This window comes from Mus caroli, chromosome 19 (genome assembly GCF_900094665.2).
Source record: "Mus caroli chromosome 19, CAROLI_EIJ_v1.1, whole genome shotgun sequence".
NCBI lineage: Eukaryota > Metazoa > Chordata > Mammalia > Rodentia > Muridae > Mus > Mus caroli.
Window position 1 is genome coordinate 53615315 of NC_034588.1, and position 17762 is coordinate 53633076.

Consider the following 17762-nt stretch of genomic DNA (forward strand, 5'->3'; position numbering starts at 1 on the left):
CTTTAAAAAAAAAAAAAGAAGTTGCTCTTATTGGAAAATTAAGATTTAGGAGACCCTACAAAGTATCCTATTAATAAACTGTTTATAGAAGTATATCATCCTTGGCAGGAACTCAAGGTAAGGGGTTTCGGGGGGGGGGGGATACAAAATTTAAGTTCCAAGGCTTGGCTAACATGAGGTTTTAAGTTTTTAATAGAGTGACTTGTTCAATAGAGCTCAGACTTGCCAGCCTTCGCCTTTGCCTTCGCCCCCCCCCCCCCCCCCCCCCCCCCCCCCCCCTCTCTCTCTCTCTCTCTCTCTCTCTCTCTGTGTGTGGGGGGGAGGGTATTATGTTAGGGTCAGGCGCTTTTGGATTACTGTCTTTAACATGTAGCCAGAGAATAGCCACTGGGGGTGCTTAGTGACTGCCCGCTGTGTATGGGATAGCCAGTTCCCATTAGTTATGGTGCCTCCTAAGCCCCAGTGTCAAAAGTCACCTGTTCTCATCTTTGTAACTTGTAACTAATGTTTCTAAACGGGCCTTCAGTGGTTCTGTGCAGGTAGGTTTTTGGTTAACTTGACATTAGCTAGGGAACTTCTGCTGAGAAAATGCCTCCCTCAGGTGGGCTTGTGGGCAAGCCTGTGGGACATTTCTCTGATTAGTGATGGGTGTGGAAGGGCCTGGCCTACTGTGGGCAGTGCCATCCTTGCATGGGTGGGCCTAGGGTGTATAACAGACCGGGCAAGCCATGGAGAGCCAGCCACTAGGCAGCACCCAGCCATGGTCTCTGCTTCAGTTCCAGCCTCCAGGCTCCTGTCCTGGCTTCCCTGAACATGGCGTCTAGTCTGGAAGGTGCGGCAAACCTTCTCTCCTCAGATGGCTTTTATCTGGGTGTCTATCACAGCAGTACAACAAACTAACATAGGTCCTTACTTGGAGACCCACAGATTAAAACGATCCAGATTTTCCTTGTGTGTGTCTGTGTGTGTGTCTGTGTGTCTGTGTGTGAGTTTCAACATCCTTAAGGTATTTGAAAATACTTCCTTGACCAAAAAAGTCTCCACCATCATTTGTCAAGTGGGCATTGTTGGATTATTCTTGGAAGCTGACCTTCATTTTCATCCAGCCTACAAGATACTGCCAGGTCCTAAATTAGACACCTGTGAGCTGACAACTAAGGGCTGGTCCCAGTCCATGTTGCTTATTTAAACCGGTGAGTCCAGTTTCCTTTTAGAATGTCTTAGCAAATGCCATGGGTACAGGGTCAACATAAGCAAAGGAAGAGTCAGGCATGGTGGTGCTGCCTGTAATCCACAGCTGGAGAGGTACAAGCTGGAAGATTTACCTGGGAATCCCAGAGTTCCAGGACAGCCTGGGCCACAGAGCAAGGCCCAGTCTCAGACACATACAAAACTGAACAAATAAAGACAGAGCACGACATGAAACGCAAAGCTACACATTTGTTAGGCTAAGCACTGTGCAGGGTTATTTCTACAGCTTCTTTCTCTCTCTCTCTCTCTCTCTCTCTCTCTCTCTCTCTCTGTGTGTGTGTGTGTGTGTGTGTGTGTGTGTGTGTGTATGTATGCAGGTGCCCACAGAGGTCAGAGGGTATCAGATCCCCTGGAGCTGGAATTATAAATAGTTGTGTGCTGTCTGATACGGGTGCTGGACGCTAAACTTGGGTCTTCTTGCTTAAGTAGTTTTAAACTTCTAGACATCGCTGCCATAAGACAGAAAAGCACCATGATATCAGAAGATTCATAACTGGATAAGGGAATCATATCGTCCATGTAGGTTCTGTGTACCCCCTCTCTATAAAAAAGGGGTCTCAATGCTATTAATCATTTAATCCCAGAAGCTAAAAATGACCCAGGATGATTTTTGAAAAGCCTATGTGCTGCCCGAGTATGTAACCTTGAACAAGATCTTCCGTAATTGTCCCCTGCTGAGGTCAGTTGTTCCCTCTGCTCTCTCTTGATAGCCATGTTGGAAACAGCACAAGCCCGAGCAGCCTCTGACTGGCTATTTTAAGTGGAGCTTCTTGTTGTCTTTGGAAAACAATACAGCGCAGCAAACCCACTTCTGAGACCCATGACAGCAGCACTCTGTCAGCTTTATCCGGGCAGCCGAGGGCAGCCCTGGCAGCCGCCACCAGCTAAGTCCTCAAAGATGGAACTGGCAGAGGCATGCTAGCCCATCTTTCTTCCCATGACAGATGCTTACAGAGTTGTACTTTCTTTGGTTGGAGTTTTCATAAATGGGTACCAAGTGTGCCTGTCAAGCTTCCAAGTCAAATCCCTTAAGCCAGTGTTCACAGACTGCCACAAGGAACACACAGCTTCTCGAGGTAACTCTCCCCTTTAACTGCCCTTGGGTGTGGTTCTTCGTAGTCACAAGACCCAGAGTCCTTCCCTCTCCATTCGTTTAGGAATCCATTGGGGGATGCCCGAGTAGCTAAGGACCCAAGTTCTAGGGAGCCACACAGAAGCAGATGCCCCAAGTTCAGTGGTCAGAAAAGTCCCCTTGTTACATCCCACGCAGTAAGAGATCCTACCTCAGAAACCAAGGTGCATTATCCTGAGGGGTAACACCAAAGGCTGATCTATGGCTCTACATGTATACACACATGTGCGTGCGCGCGCACACACACACACATGAATAGGCACCCTCCAGCATGCATGCACATGTCACATGTCTTCATACATGTGTACATGCACCCCACACCTGCTTGTCCTCACACACATGAACATGTACCCCCCAGTACATGTCCTCACAGACGTGAATATGTACTCCCCTCACACACATACACAGACTTTCTCAAGCGGGAATCCTGTGGCTAATACTGTTCAGCATGATGCTTATAACTAAAGAAATCTAAGCAAGAGCTACAAAAATTATTTTGTTCAAGCTACCAACAAGCCTTTCTGCTCTGGGTGGAAAAAAAAAAAACCAGAAGGACCAAAAACTCGGAGAGGGAGTAATCGAGAGATAGACAAAGGCCACTCCAAGGGAACGCCACTACTTGCTATCACCTGAGGATATTCAACGCTGCCTGGGTCATGCAGGACTTATTAAGAATACCAGGGGAAGGTAATTTCCTGGAGAAACTTTAAAGTTGGCAGCCAGGTCTTTGTAGACTTGGAATAGTCCGTATTATACCAAGATGTAAAAGAAAAAATTTCAAATATTTGTACGTACATGTTTAGAATAATTAAAACCAGAAATGACTAACAGTCAATTAACAGACAAATGGACATCCAGAACATGATTGAGTTCCATCATGGAGTATTATCTAACCGTGAAAAGAAATGAAATGCAGATAAATGCTACAGCCTGGATGAATCTGGCAAGCACGGCATCAAATGAAGAAGCCAGAAACCAAAGGCCGTGATGGGAGTTAGAGGAGTCATGCAGGCCACGCAGATCCACGATCTATGTTGATATGTAGTAAAGACTTTAAGTGGAACCTAGGCCAGGACCTAGAGTTTAGTAGGTGCTCAGTGAAATGTTGGTTAAATGGCTAAATGATGTCTTCTCATATCTTTCTTCACCACGCCCATTATTCATTCCAATCACCTTTTGTCATAGGCATGACCTGAAACCACAATTGCCACTGTGTCCCTGGCCCTGGTTTCTGACTTAGTATAGTTGACTTTGAATTTCAACATCACCATTACCACCTTGACCTTTCTAGAACAGTGTTTTCATCCAGTTAATGTCTTGAGTGAAAGTAACCCTTAGGAGCACAAGGGTGCCTCTCAAGACCTCCCTGGACTGGGACCCATCCCAAGTTTCCTTTGCAGGACACTGACCTACAAAGGCTTTTCTCTGTCCAGGTGCCCTGCTCTGCTTTCTGATGCAAACTGTCCTCCCAGGCAATGTGTCACTGAATCTTCCGGACCCTTGGAAGGTGCTGTTTTCCAATTTGCAGATGAAGGACTGGAGTCTGAGACATCAAACGGTGCACATGATGCTATGTGGCAAGGAAGAGGCAGGACCAGGCTTCAAACCCAGGCACAAGAAAGATACTCACATTATTGGATGCGGGAGTGTGCACATGCACGTGCGTGTGCATGTGTGTGTGTGTGCTTATGTGTGCCTGTGTCTGTGCATGTGTATGAGTGTGTGCACATGCATATGTATGTGTGCACATATGCATGTGTGTGGTATGTGTGGTGTGTGCAAGTATGTATACAAATGCACTCATGTGTGTTACATATGTGTGGTATGTGTACATATATATGTGTATGTGGTATGTACATGCATGTGCATGAGTGCATGCATGTGTATGTGGTGTGTGCACATGCATAAGTATATGTGTGCATAAGTGGGTGTGTGGTATGTATGGTCCATTCATGTGTGCATACATGTGTTATGTGTGGTGTGTATGCACATGTGTGGATTCATGTGACCATGCACACAAGTGGAGGCCAGACTCTGCTTTATACCCTTGAGACAGGGTCTCTCACTAAACTGAGCCTTGGCTGCCAGCCAGTAAACCCCAGCCACTCTGTCTTTGCTGCTCTTTCTCCTGGCACTAGGGTTACAGGCACATGTGTGTGGCCACGCCCAGTTTTTTACATGGGCTCTGGGGATCTGAATTCAGGCCTTCATGCATGCCTGTGTGCCTTGTGCTCACTAGGCCACCTCTCTGCTGGTTATTTTGTTGCTAGTCAATATCATGTGACTGGGTAAGGCACCTGTCATAAACAGCTGATGAGAAAAGGCAACTTTACAAAATGGGGACAAAATTCAGAAATTGTCACCTACACAGTGACTTGTCATGAGGATGTTAAATTATAACCAACCAGGAGTAGATACACGTCTTTATTAAATTCTGCAGTAAAGTCCTTATTATCAGTTCTTCTAGTGAAAGGATAGTGGGGGATGGGCAGGTAGAGGCTGCTAGTGGGCAGCAGAGCCAGGGGCTGCCCAGGTAAGAATTCCTTGGGTGCTGCAGCAGACAATTGCCTCCCAACCTCCACATGTTTTCAGAGATAAAGATAAGTACCTTGCAACTGGGAAAAATTGTTGCACCAACGAGAAAAGTAAAATAACGGAGAGTGTCTCCCTCCCCTGGAAGGCAAGCACACAACTTTATGGAAACCCAGTTCTGTCTAATCAGAGCATGGCCTGATACCTGTGAGAGTTCCAAATGCAAGCAGAATACAGATGTTACATCCGTATTCAGAGAGGCCTGTATTGAGGAGAGAAACAGAATGGCAGGATGGGTACATTTGTGTGGGCGTTTCTTATGCCCACCCACCAAGCCCACGCACAGCTAGACTCCAGTCAGACAGCCTCTGAGGCAGAAAGGCTGAGTGTAGACAGCAGTCACTCCCACCTGAATGCCTGAGATAGACAGGAGCTGCAGAGGAAATGCTCTGAACCTGCTCCCTAGACACTGGGTTGTCATACAACACCCCCCTCCCCCGCTGCAAGGCTCTTCGGCCCATGGGAACCCAGCCTCTTATCTGCTAGTAGGTGCTGGAGGATGGAGTGGTGGGAAGCTTAGCAGACAGGACTTAATCTTCTGTCCATCAGACTTTTCAAAGTCAGGAATCTGCTAGTGAAAGAATTTAACTACAATGTTGCCACCGCCCTACAGTTCCATTAACTACCACCTCTGTTTGGGAACAGGCAAAGGCTTGTAACTCATTTGCAATAAAGTAGCATTCCTGGCCTGCTCCAAGCACTATGTACATTCCTAGAAAATAAATCAGAACTAAGGGTCAGGATGCTTTTAAAGTGGAAAGAAACATTGAAGGAGCTGGGGGCGTAGCTCAGCTGGTAAAATGCTTGCTTTGTAAGCATCAAGACCTGAGTCCAAGTCAGAGAGTCTGGGCATGAGAGCGTGCACTCACAGAGCGTTCACAATCACGACTACCTGGTGAACTTTCGACCAGCAAGAGACTTGGTCTCAAAAAACAAGTGGGACAGCACCTAAGAAACAGCAGCTGAGGCTGTCCTCTATGTGCACATGTACACACATGTACTTGCACATACATGTACACATGCACACAGGCACTGAGAAGCACTGAGGTCAGAAGGACAGAGGCCAGCCGCTATAGGCCAGCCAGGCAGAAATGCTGCCTCTTTGTTCAGTAAGCACCAAGACAGACTCTTTTCGACGATTTTATTGCCTGTCTGAGGCTTCCTTCTCCCTCCCCTCGTCTGTGCCAATCTCCTGTGGTCTCTTCTTCCTACTCAGTGATTATGAAAAATCAGCCACCGAATATTCAGTGCAGCCGTGCCTCAGAAGCTCCAGCTAGAAGCTGAGAGGGGACCTTAGCTCTCTGATTTAGATCACAGAGGCTGTGAACATTATGGAGGGAGAGTTTCACACTAAGAGGAAGGCAGGCTCTCTTTTTAGGAAGCCTCTTGCCAAGTATAAAAAGCCTTTTTTATTTTTTTTTTTTAAAGATAGGAATGGCTGTCATAGCAGAATAGTTTTGAAGTCAAGGCAATTCTTGGGAGAACTACAAATAGCAACCAAATGTTTTGTAATTCTGTGCCAACGGCATTCAGAACATGGCTGAATATTCCTCTTACTCCAGTATCCGTGGGTCTGCTTTACCTGGGGACTTTGCATGTACATATCTAGACAGAAGAGCTCTCCTTTATAGAAGCCCACACAATCTCTCAATACCTTTTGGTACTTGTCCAAATAGATACAAACTTCTTGAAAATAAAAATGTTTTGGATGAAACAGTTGCAGTGAAGTGGGATTTTATTCCATGGAAGCAAAGGAGGAAATAAAATTTGGCTCTGTGATGTATATACATAAGCACTAATGGTTTAGCTAGTTCTAAAATACAATGTTTTTTTTAGCTGGTTACATTTTCACAGTTTTAATTTATGAGTATCATATGAATGTCATACAAAAAGAGAAGACATAGATGTATCCAAATATTTTATATTAGTATCTGCTAGTTGTACAAAATAATGAGTTGCGTTGCGATACTTTAATACTTGTATATAAGGTAGATTAAAAATGAGAATCTATTAGATGTGGCTTTCATAGAACTAGAAGGGGCTATGCATGCTTCTGATGGAGAAAAAGACATAAAAAACCCTACCCAGCTACGAACCCTGTGAGCTACAACAACCAGCAGAGCACGGTATTCCCATGAGTACAATAGTGGCGTGAATGTTGTGGAAATAGCTAACTGTACTTTGTGACTGGATTCAAGGCCCACCCCACAGGAGGGAACACGTGTCTGGTACTGTAAATCTGGCTGAGGAAGCATGACTGATGAGTTGATAGGACTTTGGGGGAAAACTTACTACTATTATTTTGCTAAATGGGCACGGTAACAAATTGGCCTCTAAATATGTATCTCTCTATACCAATAGATTAGTGTAGCACTCTGCCCTTATCAGAGAAGTTTCTTTGTGCAACAGACAGCAATTAAAGCAGAAACTCAAACTGGTCAAAAAGCATAAATTAAAAGTCTGTGGAGGGTTCAGCCATCCATGGGACATCTGTATCATATTCCTTCCCAAGAAGGAGAAGGAAGAGAAGGAGAAGAAAAGAAGGAAGGGAGGGAGAGAGGGAGAGAAGGAGGAGGAAGAAGAGGATGAGGAGTCAGAGATATGGGAAGATCAGGACACAACAGTGTCCTCTGGACATGACAGGGCATGTACTCACAGGAACTATGACAATGTGCACAACTCCTGCACAAGATCAAGCCAACTGACATTGCAACATAGAAGGGTAAGGGCTTTAAAAAACCGGTACCACTAGCTGAGGGGTACTGACAGTTGATGGCTACTGGGGAAGGAGTTGACTTTCTTTCACAGTGTGGCCCTCGGTGGTAATGCCATACCCTTTTGGATGGCCCCACACACTCATGAGTATATGAGCAGTACTGCGAGCTTAGAAGCGGTGGATCTAGGCAGAGTTACACAAATGAGTGGAAAGGTGAGTATGACCAATTACTACATATGTATAGCATTCTCAAAGAATTAATAGATACACTGTATTTTCTTGAAAGAAAAAACAATCTGTCAGTTGTCATGGTGCGTGCCTATAATCCTAGGATTTGGGAAATGGAGGCAAGAAGATCAGGAATTCATAATCATCCTTGGCTACATAGTGAGTTCAAGGCCAGCCTGGGCTACATAGTGAGTTCAAGGCCAGTCTGGGCTTCATGAGATCCTGTCTCAAAAAACAAACAATAACAACAAAAACCCCTCATTTTGTTATAGCTATGATGGAGCGTGTTCCCAAACTGGGTGGCTTGAGGCAACTGGACACCCTTTTAGAAGAATTTGCATTTGTTTCCTTTTTTGTTTGTTTGTTTGTTTCGAGACAGGGTATCTCTGTGTAGCCCTGGCTGTCCTGGAACTCACTTTATAGACCAGGCTGGCCTCAAACTCAGAAATCCGCCTGCCTCTGCCTCCCAAGTGCTGGGATTAAAGGCGTGTGCCACCACCGCCCGGCTGCATTTGTTTCCTTAAACTAAATGGTCAAGGGTTACTTAGATGAAACAAAATAGAGAACAGAGATCCAGGGCTCAGAAGAACCCCTCTAAGGGTCTGACTAATGTGTTTTCAAAGTAAACCCTGCTAGAGGATGAGGTGGCATTGCCTCCCAAGATTGCTGTCCCTACAGCGTTTCTCTGTACTTGAGTAAGAGTAACAAGAGCCCTAGAGACCTAAACCATGCCACACAACCTAGGACCCTGTCTCACTACCTACTGGGCTCCTTGCCAGGCTGCTGCTCCTAGTGGTAGGTCATGGAAACACACCTATTCTTCAGAGAGCTTAAGCGGGGTGGGAGTGGGATATTCCAGGTCTCTTGAGGGCTGCCAAAAATTCATAAATACTAAGGAAAATTCTGGCCTCGTCTCCTGATGCCTCATTAAAGAGCTGAGACAGTTTCCCAGGTCACTCTCCAGTTCCCAGCTTAGAATATATTGACTGATAGTAGATATTACTTGATCTATCCAATGTCATCCCCAGTGTATTTGTGAAAAGAACAAGTCTATTATGGGGTGTTTCTCTCTGGATCCCCATAGGTCAGATGAAATCTCGTCACAGGAAATGTCGACTCTGTCATGCACGCACCCTGTCTTCCCTCACTTGTTGAGGCGCTGCCTTCTACAGAGGCCTCTTCTGACCGCTCCCTATAAAGAAAACCTCATCTTCTCTCTTCCTTCATGTAGTGAGTACTTTCTGTGGTAATTTGTCTATGTGCTGTCATCAGAAAGCAAACTTCCAGAGGATGAGAAAATTCAGTTTTGCTCAAGGTTAGATCCTCATTGGAAGAATGATACACACTTTGGGCAGTCAGTAAATAGCAAATGAGCGACTGTCAGAGTCCTTCCGGGTGAGCAGAGGATTATGTAGGGGTGAGCATAAAGCATCCCAGCGGCACCTTCCATGAGCGGACACGGTGACTTTAACACAGAGAGACAACAATTATCTATCCTGTCTCCTATGTTCTCCTGTCTCAACCTCTATAGCCAAAGATGGGCTGTGCGCAGCAGGGAGATGTCAAGCCTTGTCAACCTGACTGGATTGGACTGAACTGGAAGATGATCTTCTGGGTGTGTCCATGAAGGTGTTTCCAGGAAGATGCAACTGAGGAGGGAGGACCCACCCCGAGTTTGAGGGACACCATCCCAAAGTCTGGGAGAGGATCCCAAACTGAACCAAAGGGAAACAAAGGGGCCTGGGAGATGGCTCTGCAGGTAAAGAGCTTGCTGAAGAAGCCTGAGACATGAGTTTGATCACCCGATCCCACTGTAGAAAGAGAGATCGGACTCCTTCATGTCGTCCCCTGGCCCCCTCAGGGCCCACAGAACAGTGATTCCAGCAGGACTTGTATCCCACGGTACCACACAAGTGATAACCATTTTTAGGGGAAAAGTGGTCAGCTGAGCATTGGCTTTTTCTAACCTGTTTCCTGGTCAGCACATAAAACCACGCCCCCTTTTCAGCCACGCCCCATTTTCAGCCACGCCTTCCTTCCCATGAGGAAATGAATCTTCTCAACTGTGAACCAAGCCACACTCTTTGGGGTGTGGTCACAGGCAAAGCATTTCAATGTAAAGGTTCATAATATTTTGTTGAAATGGACAGCTCGAGGGGGCTGGAGAGATGGCTCAGCAGCTAAGAGCACAGACTGCTCTTCCAGAGGTCCTGAGTTCAAATCCCAGCAACCACATAGTGGCTCACAACCGTCTGTAACGGGATCCGATGCACTGTTCTGGGTGTATGTCTGAAGACAGCTACTGTGTACTCATATAAAAAAAAATCTTTAAAAAAATTCCATAGGGACAGCTCAATATCTAATTGCTTTTGGGTATTTTTGATCCAATGACAATGCTTCTCTCCATCTAGGTTTTAGTAAACACTGCATAATGTTTTTCCATAGGAAAAAAAAATGCCCCAGATTGGACTAGACTTGATGTTTGCTAATAGATGTTCAAAAGGTGTTCCAAAGGAAGGCATCTTCCTGAACTACTTTCAAATTACAAAGGTGTTTCTGTCAGTGTCTGCAGGGACGGGGCACTTACTGCTGGAGCAGGTGGCTTCTTTAGGGCTGGAAGACATTGGCTGTGCACAGAGCTGACAAAGACAGTCTCTCCCGTTGAATGTGACTCGGTCTCCAGGTGGAAATGGGCGCCTGGAAACAGAAAGACATTTGCCCTCAGAGTTATTCCAGCAATTCCATTCTGTCTTCTTACCCTTTTATTTGCCTGCTAACCCTCCAGTGCAAATTGGTTTCTTGGAGGAACCCCAGGCAGAATGTTTGAAATGTAGCCATGCCCCAAGCCCGCCAGCTGGACGTGGGCCAAACAAATGCATGCGCCTTATTACCAGATGAAGAGAGAGCGCACTGGTCCTACAAGCTCCCTGCTTGGAAAGTAGCATGGTTTAGCCCCATTCCTAGGTGGAGGGATATCTGAGCAAATCACTCCTCTGGGCCCATACAGCAGTGATTTCCATAAAGAAATTCTTCATTAAACACACACACTACAACATGACACACTTTAAGTGCTATGGATTCCCATGGAAGCTCGGGGCACATCCCTAAGAGAACAGCTTACAGAAGTGGGAGCCTTCTTGATCCCATATTCTGTAGTAACTATATGGAGTTAGATTGTCCTTTTTGGGCATCTGAATTTGCAAAGCACTGGAGAACCCAGTCCTTCATAGTCTGCAAGCGATAGGAAGAGATGCTGTAAACATGTTTGAGAATCAGTCACAGGGGCTGGAGAGATGGCTCAGTGGTTAAGAGCACTTTCTCTTGCAGAGATCCCAGGTTCAGCAGTACCCACATGGCAGCTCATAGCCATCTATAACTCCAGTTCCAGGGGATCCAATGCCCTCTTCTGACCTCCACAGACTCCTGGCATGCATGGGGTAAACTTACATGCAGGTCAGTCATTCATACACAGAAAATAAATGTAAAAGTCAGTAGCAGTCTCTGTGTCAGAAAGACAAGTTTCTTCCCTGCTCAGCCTTCATCAGCAACACTACACTGCACAAAAGCCCGCCTTCTGTGGGCGTGTTGGGTTTCCAAAGCTTGCTTCCTGCATCAAGCCAGTTTACCAACAATCTTCATCAATGTGAGTTTTCTAACGTGGGACTGTCAGTTGGGAAATGTGGAACTCGACAGACAGACTTGGACAAGTCAGAAGTCATTGGTCTGGAGCAAGTCCAAGCTTCCTGGTCTGTGTTGCGTTTGTATGTTCACAGCCCTTAACCATCTCCCATGGCCTAATGCTGGTAACCATGACAAGCACTCACCAGCACAGTTGGACTTAACCCCACCTCTATGGTTGGTACCATTTATCAAGTGTGCGGGGAGGGGGAGATTATAGTCTTAAGTCCCCAGTTCAGTGGCTCCCTCTCTGAAGTGGCTTTGCCACTTTTCACTGGACAGATAAAGAGGCCACAGTTAGGGTCAGGCCTCACCCACCTGACTTAAACCTGTGTTAATAATTAAAACTACACTGTGGTGCTGCAGGGGGCCTCTTGCTTCTCACTCCTTACTACACCTGAACAAGCCCCTAGTCTGTTCTGTAAGGAGACTATCAGAGGGTTAAACACAGTACATCAAGCGTATGTCCTTTGGTCTCCACTCAGGGATGGGACCTGGATGAGGCCAGCAAGATCCTTGGGACAAGTCCAGGGGCTCATTGTCCAGGGCTGATCCAGCTCTTGGGGGCACTGATAACAAGTGGGCCTTTAGGTACATCACCCCAGGAGTGTGGCTGACCCCTGTCCATTCAGTGCCTAGCTACAGACCCACACAGATCCTCTATGGTATAAGCCAGACTCCGTGTACTACAGGAATCAAAAGCCATCTTCCTTTTATAACATGCGGCTCCCAAAACACAACAGCACACCCCCCTCCTGTGCCAGTTTCCTTCCCTCAGACTGATAATTTTCACTAAGCTGTCTTACACAGATGCCTAGCAATCAGGAGTTTCTCCTAAAACATCAATGACTAGTGTCTCTAGGTTTTGTAGACCATTTGGGCTCTGTCATAATTCTGCAACCCTGCCACTGTACCTAACAGAAGTCCTAACCCCTATATAAACACATAGCCAACAAAATGTTATTTAAAAGAAAGACCTAAAGCCAGGCATAGTAGCACACACCTTCAACCCCAGCACTTGAGAGGCAGAGGCAGGAGTATCTCTTGGAGTTCAAGGCCAGCCTGGTTTACACAGTTCCAGGACAGCCAGAGCTATAGAGTGAGGCCCTACCTCAAACAAAACAAAGAAACAAACAAACAAAAAGACCTAAAGACTAATGATTTGACCAGTGAGGCATTGTCAACCATCACCAACTACAGTAAAGATACCATTTTATCTCTAGTAGGAGGGGGTTGTGCTGTCTTGGTGAGGCTTGTCTTGAATGCCTGTGCTTAAGCAGTTCTCCCACCTCTACCTTCTGAATGCTGGGTCCATGGGCACACAGTTCAGTGCCCAGCTAGAAGAGGCTAGATTGTGTGTATATGTCCACATAACCACCTACATTTCCAAATGAGCTTTATCCTTCCAAGCAGCTGTCTGTCCCCTACTCTGTTGTCTATATTAAAACTTTCCTGAGGCTTGAGGCTGTGCCTTCAGGGTTAAGATACAGTCACTTAACAGGCTACCACATTGCTTTACAGAGGATACAAACAAAGCTTTCCAACTCTACTGCACTTTAACCAAGAATGAAAAGGCTAGAAGAGACCAAGAACCAGGAAGAGACATGTTGGGAAAGGGCTATTTTAAGACTCTGTACTGTTCAGGACCAGAGGAGGCTGTCAAAGCTCTGGATGCTGAAGGCAGCATTTGTCTATTGGAGGGAGCCAGAGGCTTGGGAAAGATGGCTACTTACTTGCAGATTGTACAGGCGAAGCAGTTGGGGTGGTAGGTCTTGCCCAGGGCAGTTACCACCTCACCCTCCACGAACTCCCCACAGCCATGGCACCGTGTCCCATACATCCTCTGGTAGTCCAGGGTACACAGATAGTCCCCGTTCTTTATGAAGAAGCCTCCCTGGGCCAGGTCGCAGCCGCACACTGTAGAAAGACAAGTTTACAACTGGTCATCGCCTGCCAAATCTCTGGGCAGCATTTGCCTTCCACCAGATGCTGGTGGCTCCCTGTGCTCTCAACGGTTTGGGGACAGGGAGTGGACGAGCACAAAGAGCCATTTATTATTGGGCTCTGCTTTTTCTTCTACGCTCCCCCCTCCCCCGGGAGCCATGCAATATCTCATACAAGTAAAATTCACTGGCTAGGTTTCAATGGTCTCAGTGGTATCTAAGATTCATCAACAATCAGTCAGTGTGTGATGGAAAGATATCCCCATCTGGGCTCTCTGGGATGCTGACTAAGGTGTCCCTGGCAATGCTGTTAGGAAAGGTGCCCACTGCTTACCCACACAGCTCCCTGATTTGGGCCAAGATCACTGAGTAATAGGTTCCTACTATAGCAACAGCGACAGCTGAAGTTTCCAGTGACCATTTTTTCACACATAGAAATCTTTCCCCAAAGCAACAAAGCAGTTGGGGCTTGAGCTGTCTCTTCACAGGAAATAGGATGCAGTGACCGTGTGATGTAACATACAGGATAGGACATGAGAATGGGCAGGCCAGAACTGTCATCGGTGGTCTCGGGACATGCAAAAGAGGACGCTTTGTTGGGTCTGGATTTTGGCATCCCTTTTCCGAACCATACAGTTGTGGATGACAGGGGCTGTGTAGAAAACAGGGTTGCCAGGAGCCGGGGCCTACTCTGCATGCTCAGACAAACTCAAGCAGGTCACAACTTGTCTACAAATCGAGCTTGGAGCAACCCCTGATGAAGACTATCTCCTGCCAGATGCCAGGGAAGCAACAGCTAAAGCTGGGCCTCTCCAGCCTTAGCCTCTGTATTCCAAGGGTAGGTGACTCCCGCCCAGGGAAGGGCAGCCTCAGGCAAGGTATAGGATCTCTTCTGATCCTTCTCATAAACAGGTAGAGCAGACCCTCAGGTGGGGTGGGAGAAAAGTGACTTCTGTCACGAAAAGGCTCTCCTAGGGATTTGCTAGAACACAAGGTTAGTTATTCTGATGAGTTCCCATGACTCATTAATAGTCTAACATACAGGCTCTTAAAATGAGTATGGTCATATAACCGAAGGCGGGGTTACCAAAGGGAATTAGAAACGAAGCAGTGAAACTTTTCTGAACACGAGCTAAGCATAGTGGCGCACACCTTTAATCTTAGCACACAGGAGGCAGAGAGCAGGTGGATCTCTGAGTTCAAAGCCAGCCTGGTCTGCAGAGTGAGTTCCAGGACAGCCAGGGCTACACAGAGAAACCCTGTCTCGGAAATTTCCACCCACCCCCTCTCGTGCATGAACATGTAAGGACCAAAAATTAACTCAAAAATCAAGTGCGGTGAATCTGAGGTGGCAGCCACCGATGGTGCAGTGAAGCCTTCACCAACTATGAACACAATATATAAATATATGCACGTTGTATGTGCTTGCCTTCAGCCACTCAGTACAAGTGTACATTGCCCCTCTCAGGTTCACAACTACTGCATGGTATGAATTGCAGTGTTTTTTGTTTTGTTTTTACTATACAGGCAATAATAATGATTTAATAAGGGAAAAGAAGGACATTTTCCTAGTGTTATCAATCAGCATATAAGTATCAAATTAGTATATTTTGGATCAAACTGTTTTAGAGTGCTTGGTTTTAAAAATTCGTGACTCACCTGCCGACTTGCTTTTCACACACACACACACACACACACACACACACACACAAATCATTAAATGAATTTCTGCTTGAGATTAGGACAGAATTTCCAATAATTTCTGAGATGGCTTTAAACATACTTCTTCTGCCATTTTATGTATTTATGCAATGTGGCAGTCTTAGCATGGATGATTATAAAATTAAAATATTGATGGAGTCTGAAAAACACTGACGATCCTCTTGGTCCCGTAGCTCAGATATTCAGCCAGTCTTCTTTATGTAACAAAGTAAACAAGAACACTATCCTAGTAGCATAAAAATCCACTTGAGAATTTAATAAATGGTAAAAATTATATATAACAAAGAACTGTTCTAAAATACATTTCTCTATGGTTTTTATCAGTAGATGTCTGATTTATATACTTATTTTAATATTTGCCCACCCAGAATAGTATAAACATTTCACAGGTGCTAAAGGTTTTAGAGTAGAAAAAAGGTTGAAAACCCCCAGTCTAACGAAGGGCTAACTCGGCAAGATCATGACCTAAGTTTCCCTCTCCCCCATCCGTTAGAACTCTTGAGAGTCAAGATGATATAGAAACCATGCACAAGTTTGCCGTGTAGACTCCCTGGTCCTTGTTTAAACCAACACTCCAGAGCTCTGACATTGTTCTTGAAAACCAAGTGACCAAAGATGACAGCCAGAGCCTGTCGGTTGGGAACTAACTACCCTACTAAATAATGCTACGGCCATGTTCTCAGAACGCCTGTCTCCTCCTATAACCATCGGCATCTCTTCCCAAATCTCCCGTTCTCACACTGGCTTCCTACTCATTGGGAGGATCATGCTGGGAGCTCGTGGATCAGCCTAGTCCTGACCTTAGATTCTTAGAGCAGAAACAATCCCCGGTATGTGTGTGTGTGGGGGGGGGAGGGTTAGGGTCATCACGGGACACTCGGAGTCCTCTTCAGTAACTTCATAGGTGTGCACCCTCGAGACGCCAGAGTACTTTATACCCAAGAGTCTTTATAATTCTCAGAGTCTAATATAATACATAGAACAGTACAGTGTAATTAAGCAAGAATCCTGCCTCACACTTGGCAAGTTCCCACCAGTTCCACTCCTGGGAGTCATCACCAGTTTGCATGACTCATTGGTTCCTTCAAACTTACTTCTCATAGTTCTGAGAAGGGGCAAACGGTGGACTTAGACCCACCATCCCCTTAGCGCTCATCCAGTCACCAGGACTGGGAATAAAAAGCACAGATTTCCCTGTGACAAGACCAAGGTGAGCTTCATGCTAATGCAGACCACAGGATCCCTTCAAAGGGAAGGCAAAAAACCCTCTAGAAGTCCTTTCTGCTTGCTGCTTCCTCTCTTGGGTGCCTCTGTGTGGGGCTTCTCTGTCCGAAAGTGGTTTTGTGGGATTCACACTTGCTCTCTTTAACTAAACCGTAATTTCACGAACCTAGCATAGCCCTACAACATGATTTGGCAACGCAGTTGAGAGGTGACAAAACTGTGCTATGTTGTGATCTGATTTGGCTTTTCTCAGGAATTCAAAGCCAAGCCACGTTATCCAACAACTATAGCTTTATTTATGGCGGTTTAGATACTAAAATAAAAAATGTTTAACTGGGCAGGAATCTGTGGCACACGCACCAGGCGATGAATGAGAGGAAAAAACTCCTTGCAGCTGGACCTAGGCGCTACTTCAAACATCATGACGTCACCTAAGACCAGAATGGTAGTGATGGTGATGTAATGTGGTGATGTAAGACGTAATTGGAGGCTCCTCCTCCAGATCCCTAAACATAGGGAACCCCCGCAGACACCATTTCCTTCCCCATATAATATAAGGCCTTCCTGGGAACAGACCTCACCTACTTCAACTTCAATCCTTGAGCAAAGGATTATCAGTGAGTGATCTCTGTGTATAGTGTGTGTCTTGCAAGCTTTATACTGTGGTTGTAATTAAGCAGGGAACAGAGTGCCGGCGTCAAATGCGGCCTCTTCCAGTGGCTCTATCCTTTTAGCTCTGTGGTACCACTAACCCTAAAAGGCTTCTGAGAGATGAGTTTGTTCCCTGTGTTAGTAAGCCTCTAGCTGTATTCACTTTCTCATCTGACACCCACATTTTCAAGCAGCCCTAAAGCCCAGGCTAGTTCCCCATGAACACCCTCAAGATCCGCTCCTCCCTGGGCCTTCTTGCCATGATTTCTCAAACCAAGTGTCAGCATTGCCCTTCTGCCTGGAAGCAATTTTATTAAAACATGTTTGTATTGTCAGGAAAAGTATTCACTTGAGACAGTCTGAGTTCCCATCAGAAAGGAGCTGGTACTGCAGTGGGTTAGACCAAGCATCGTGGGTGATTTACCATTAATCGAGAACAAAGATTACAGAGTCAAGAACCTTAAGGAGTCAATTTTTAGAGACCTCTGCAAACAACAAGAGTGAGCTCACAAAACAGGACTGCAAAGTTGGCTCTCTCGGGAAGGTAGGCACAATCAACTTTCAAATGCCTGTTGGTCAGCTTATTAAAAAACACTCCTTTTAGTGGTGATAACATACCTAGAAC

At 45.9% G+C, this 17762-nt stretch overlaps 1 protein-coding gene across 23 annotated transcripts in view; it reads right to left on the bottom strand.

Annotated features, from left to right (window-relative positions):
- The window catches only part of Ablim1 (actin binding LIM protein 1), a 281810-nt gene that overhangs the window by 107417 nt on the left and 156631 nt on the right, over positions 1–17762 (bottom strand). For all 23 annotated transcript variants that reach the window (XM_029472684.1, XM_029472685.1, XM_029472702.1 and 20 more), the window contains 2 exons: positions 13331–13514; positions 10507–10616 (listed from right to left, as the gene is read on the bottom strand). In XM_029472684.1, coding sequence (XP_029328544.1) covers positions 10507–10616; positions 13331–13514 — 294 coding nt within the window. The remainder of the gene's footprint in view (positions 1–10506; positions 10617–13330; positions 13515–17762) is intronic.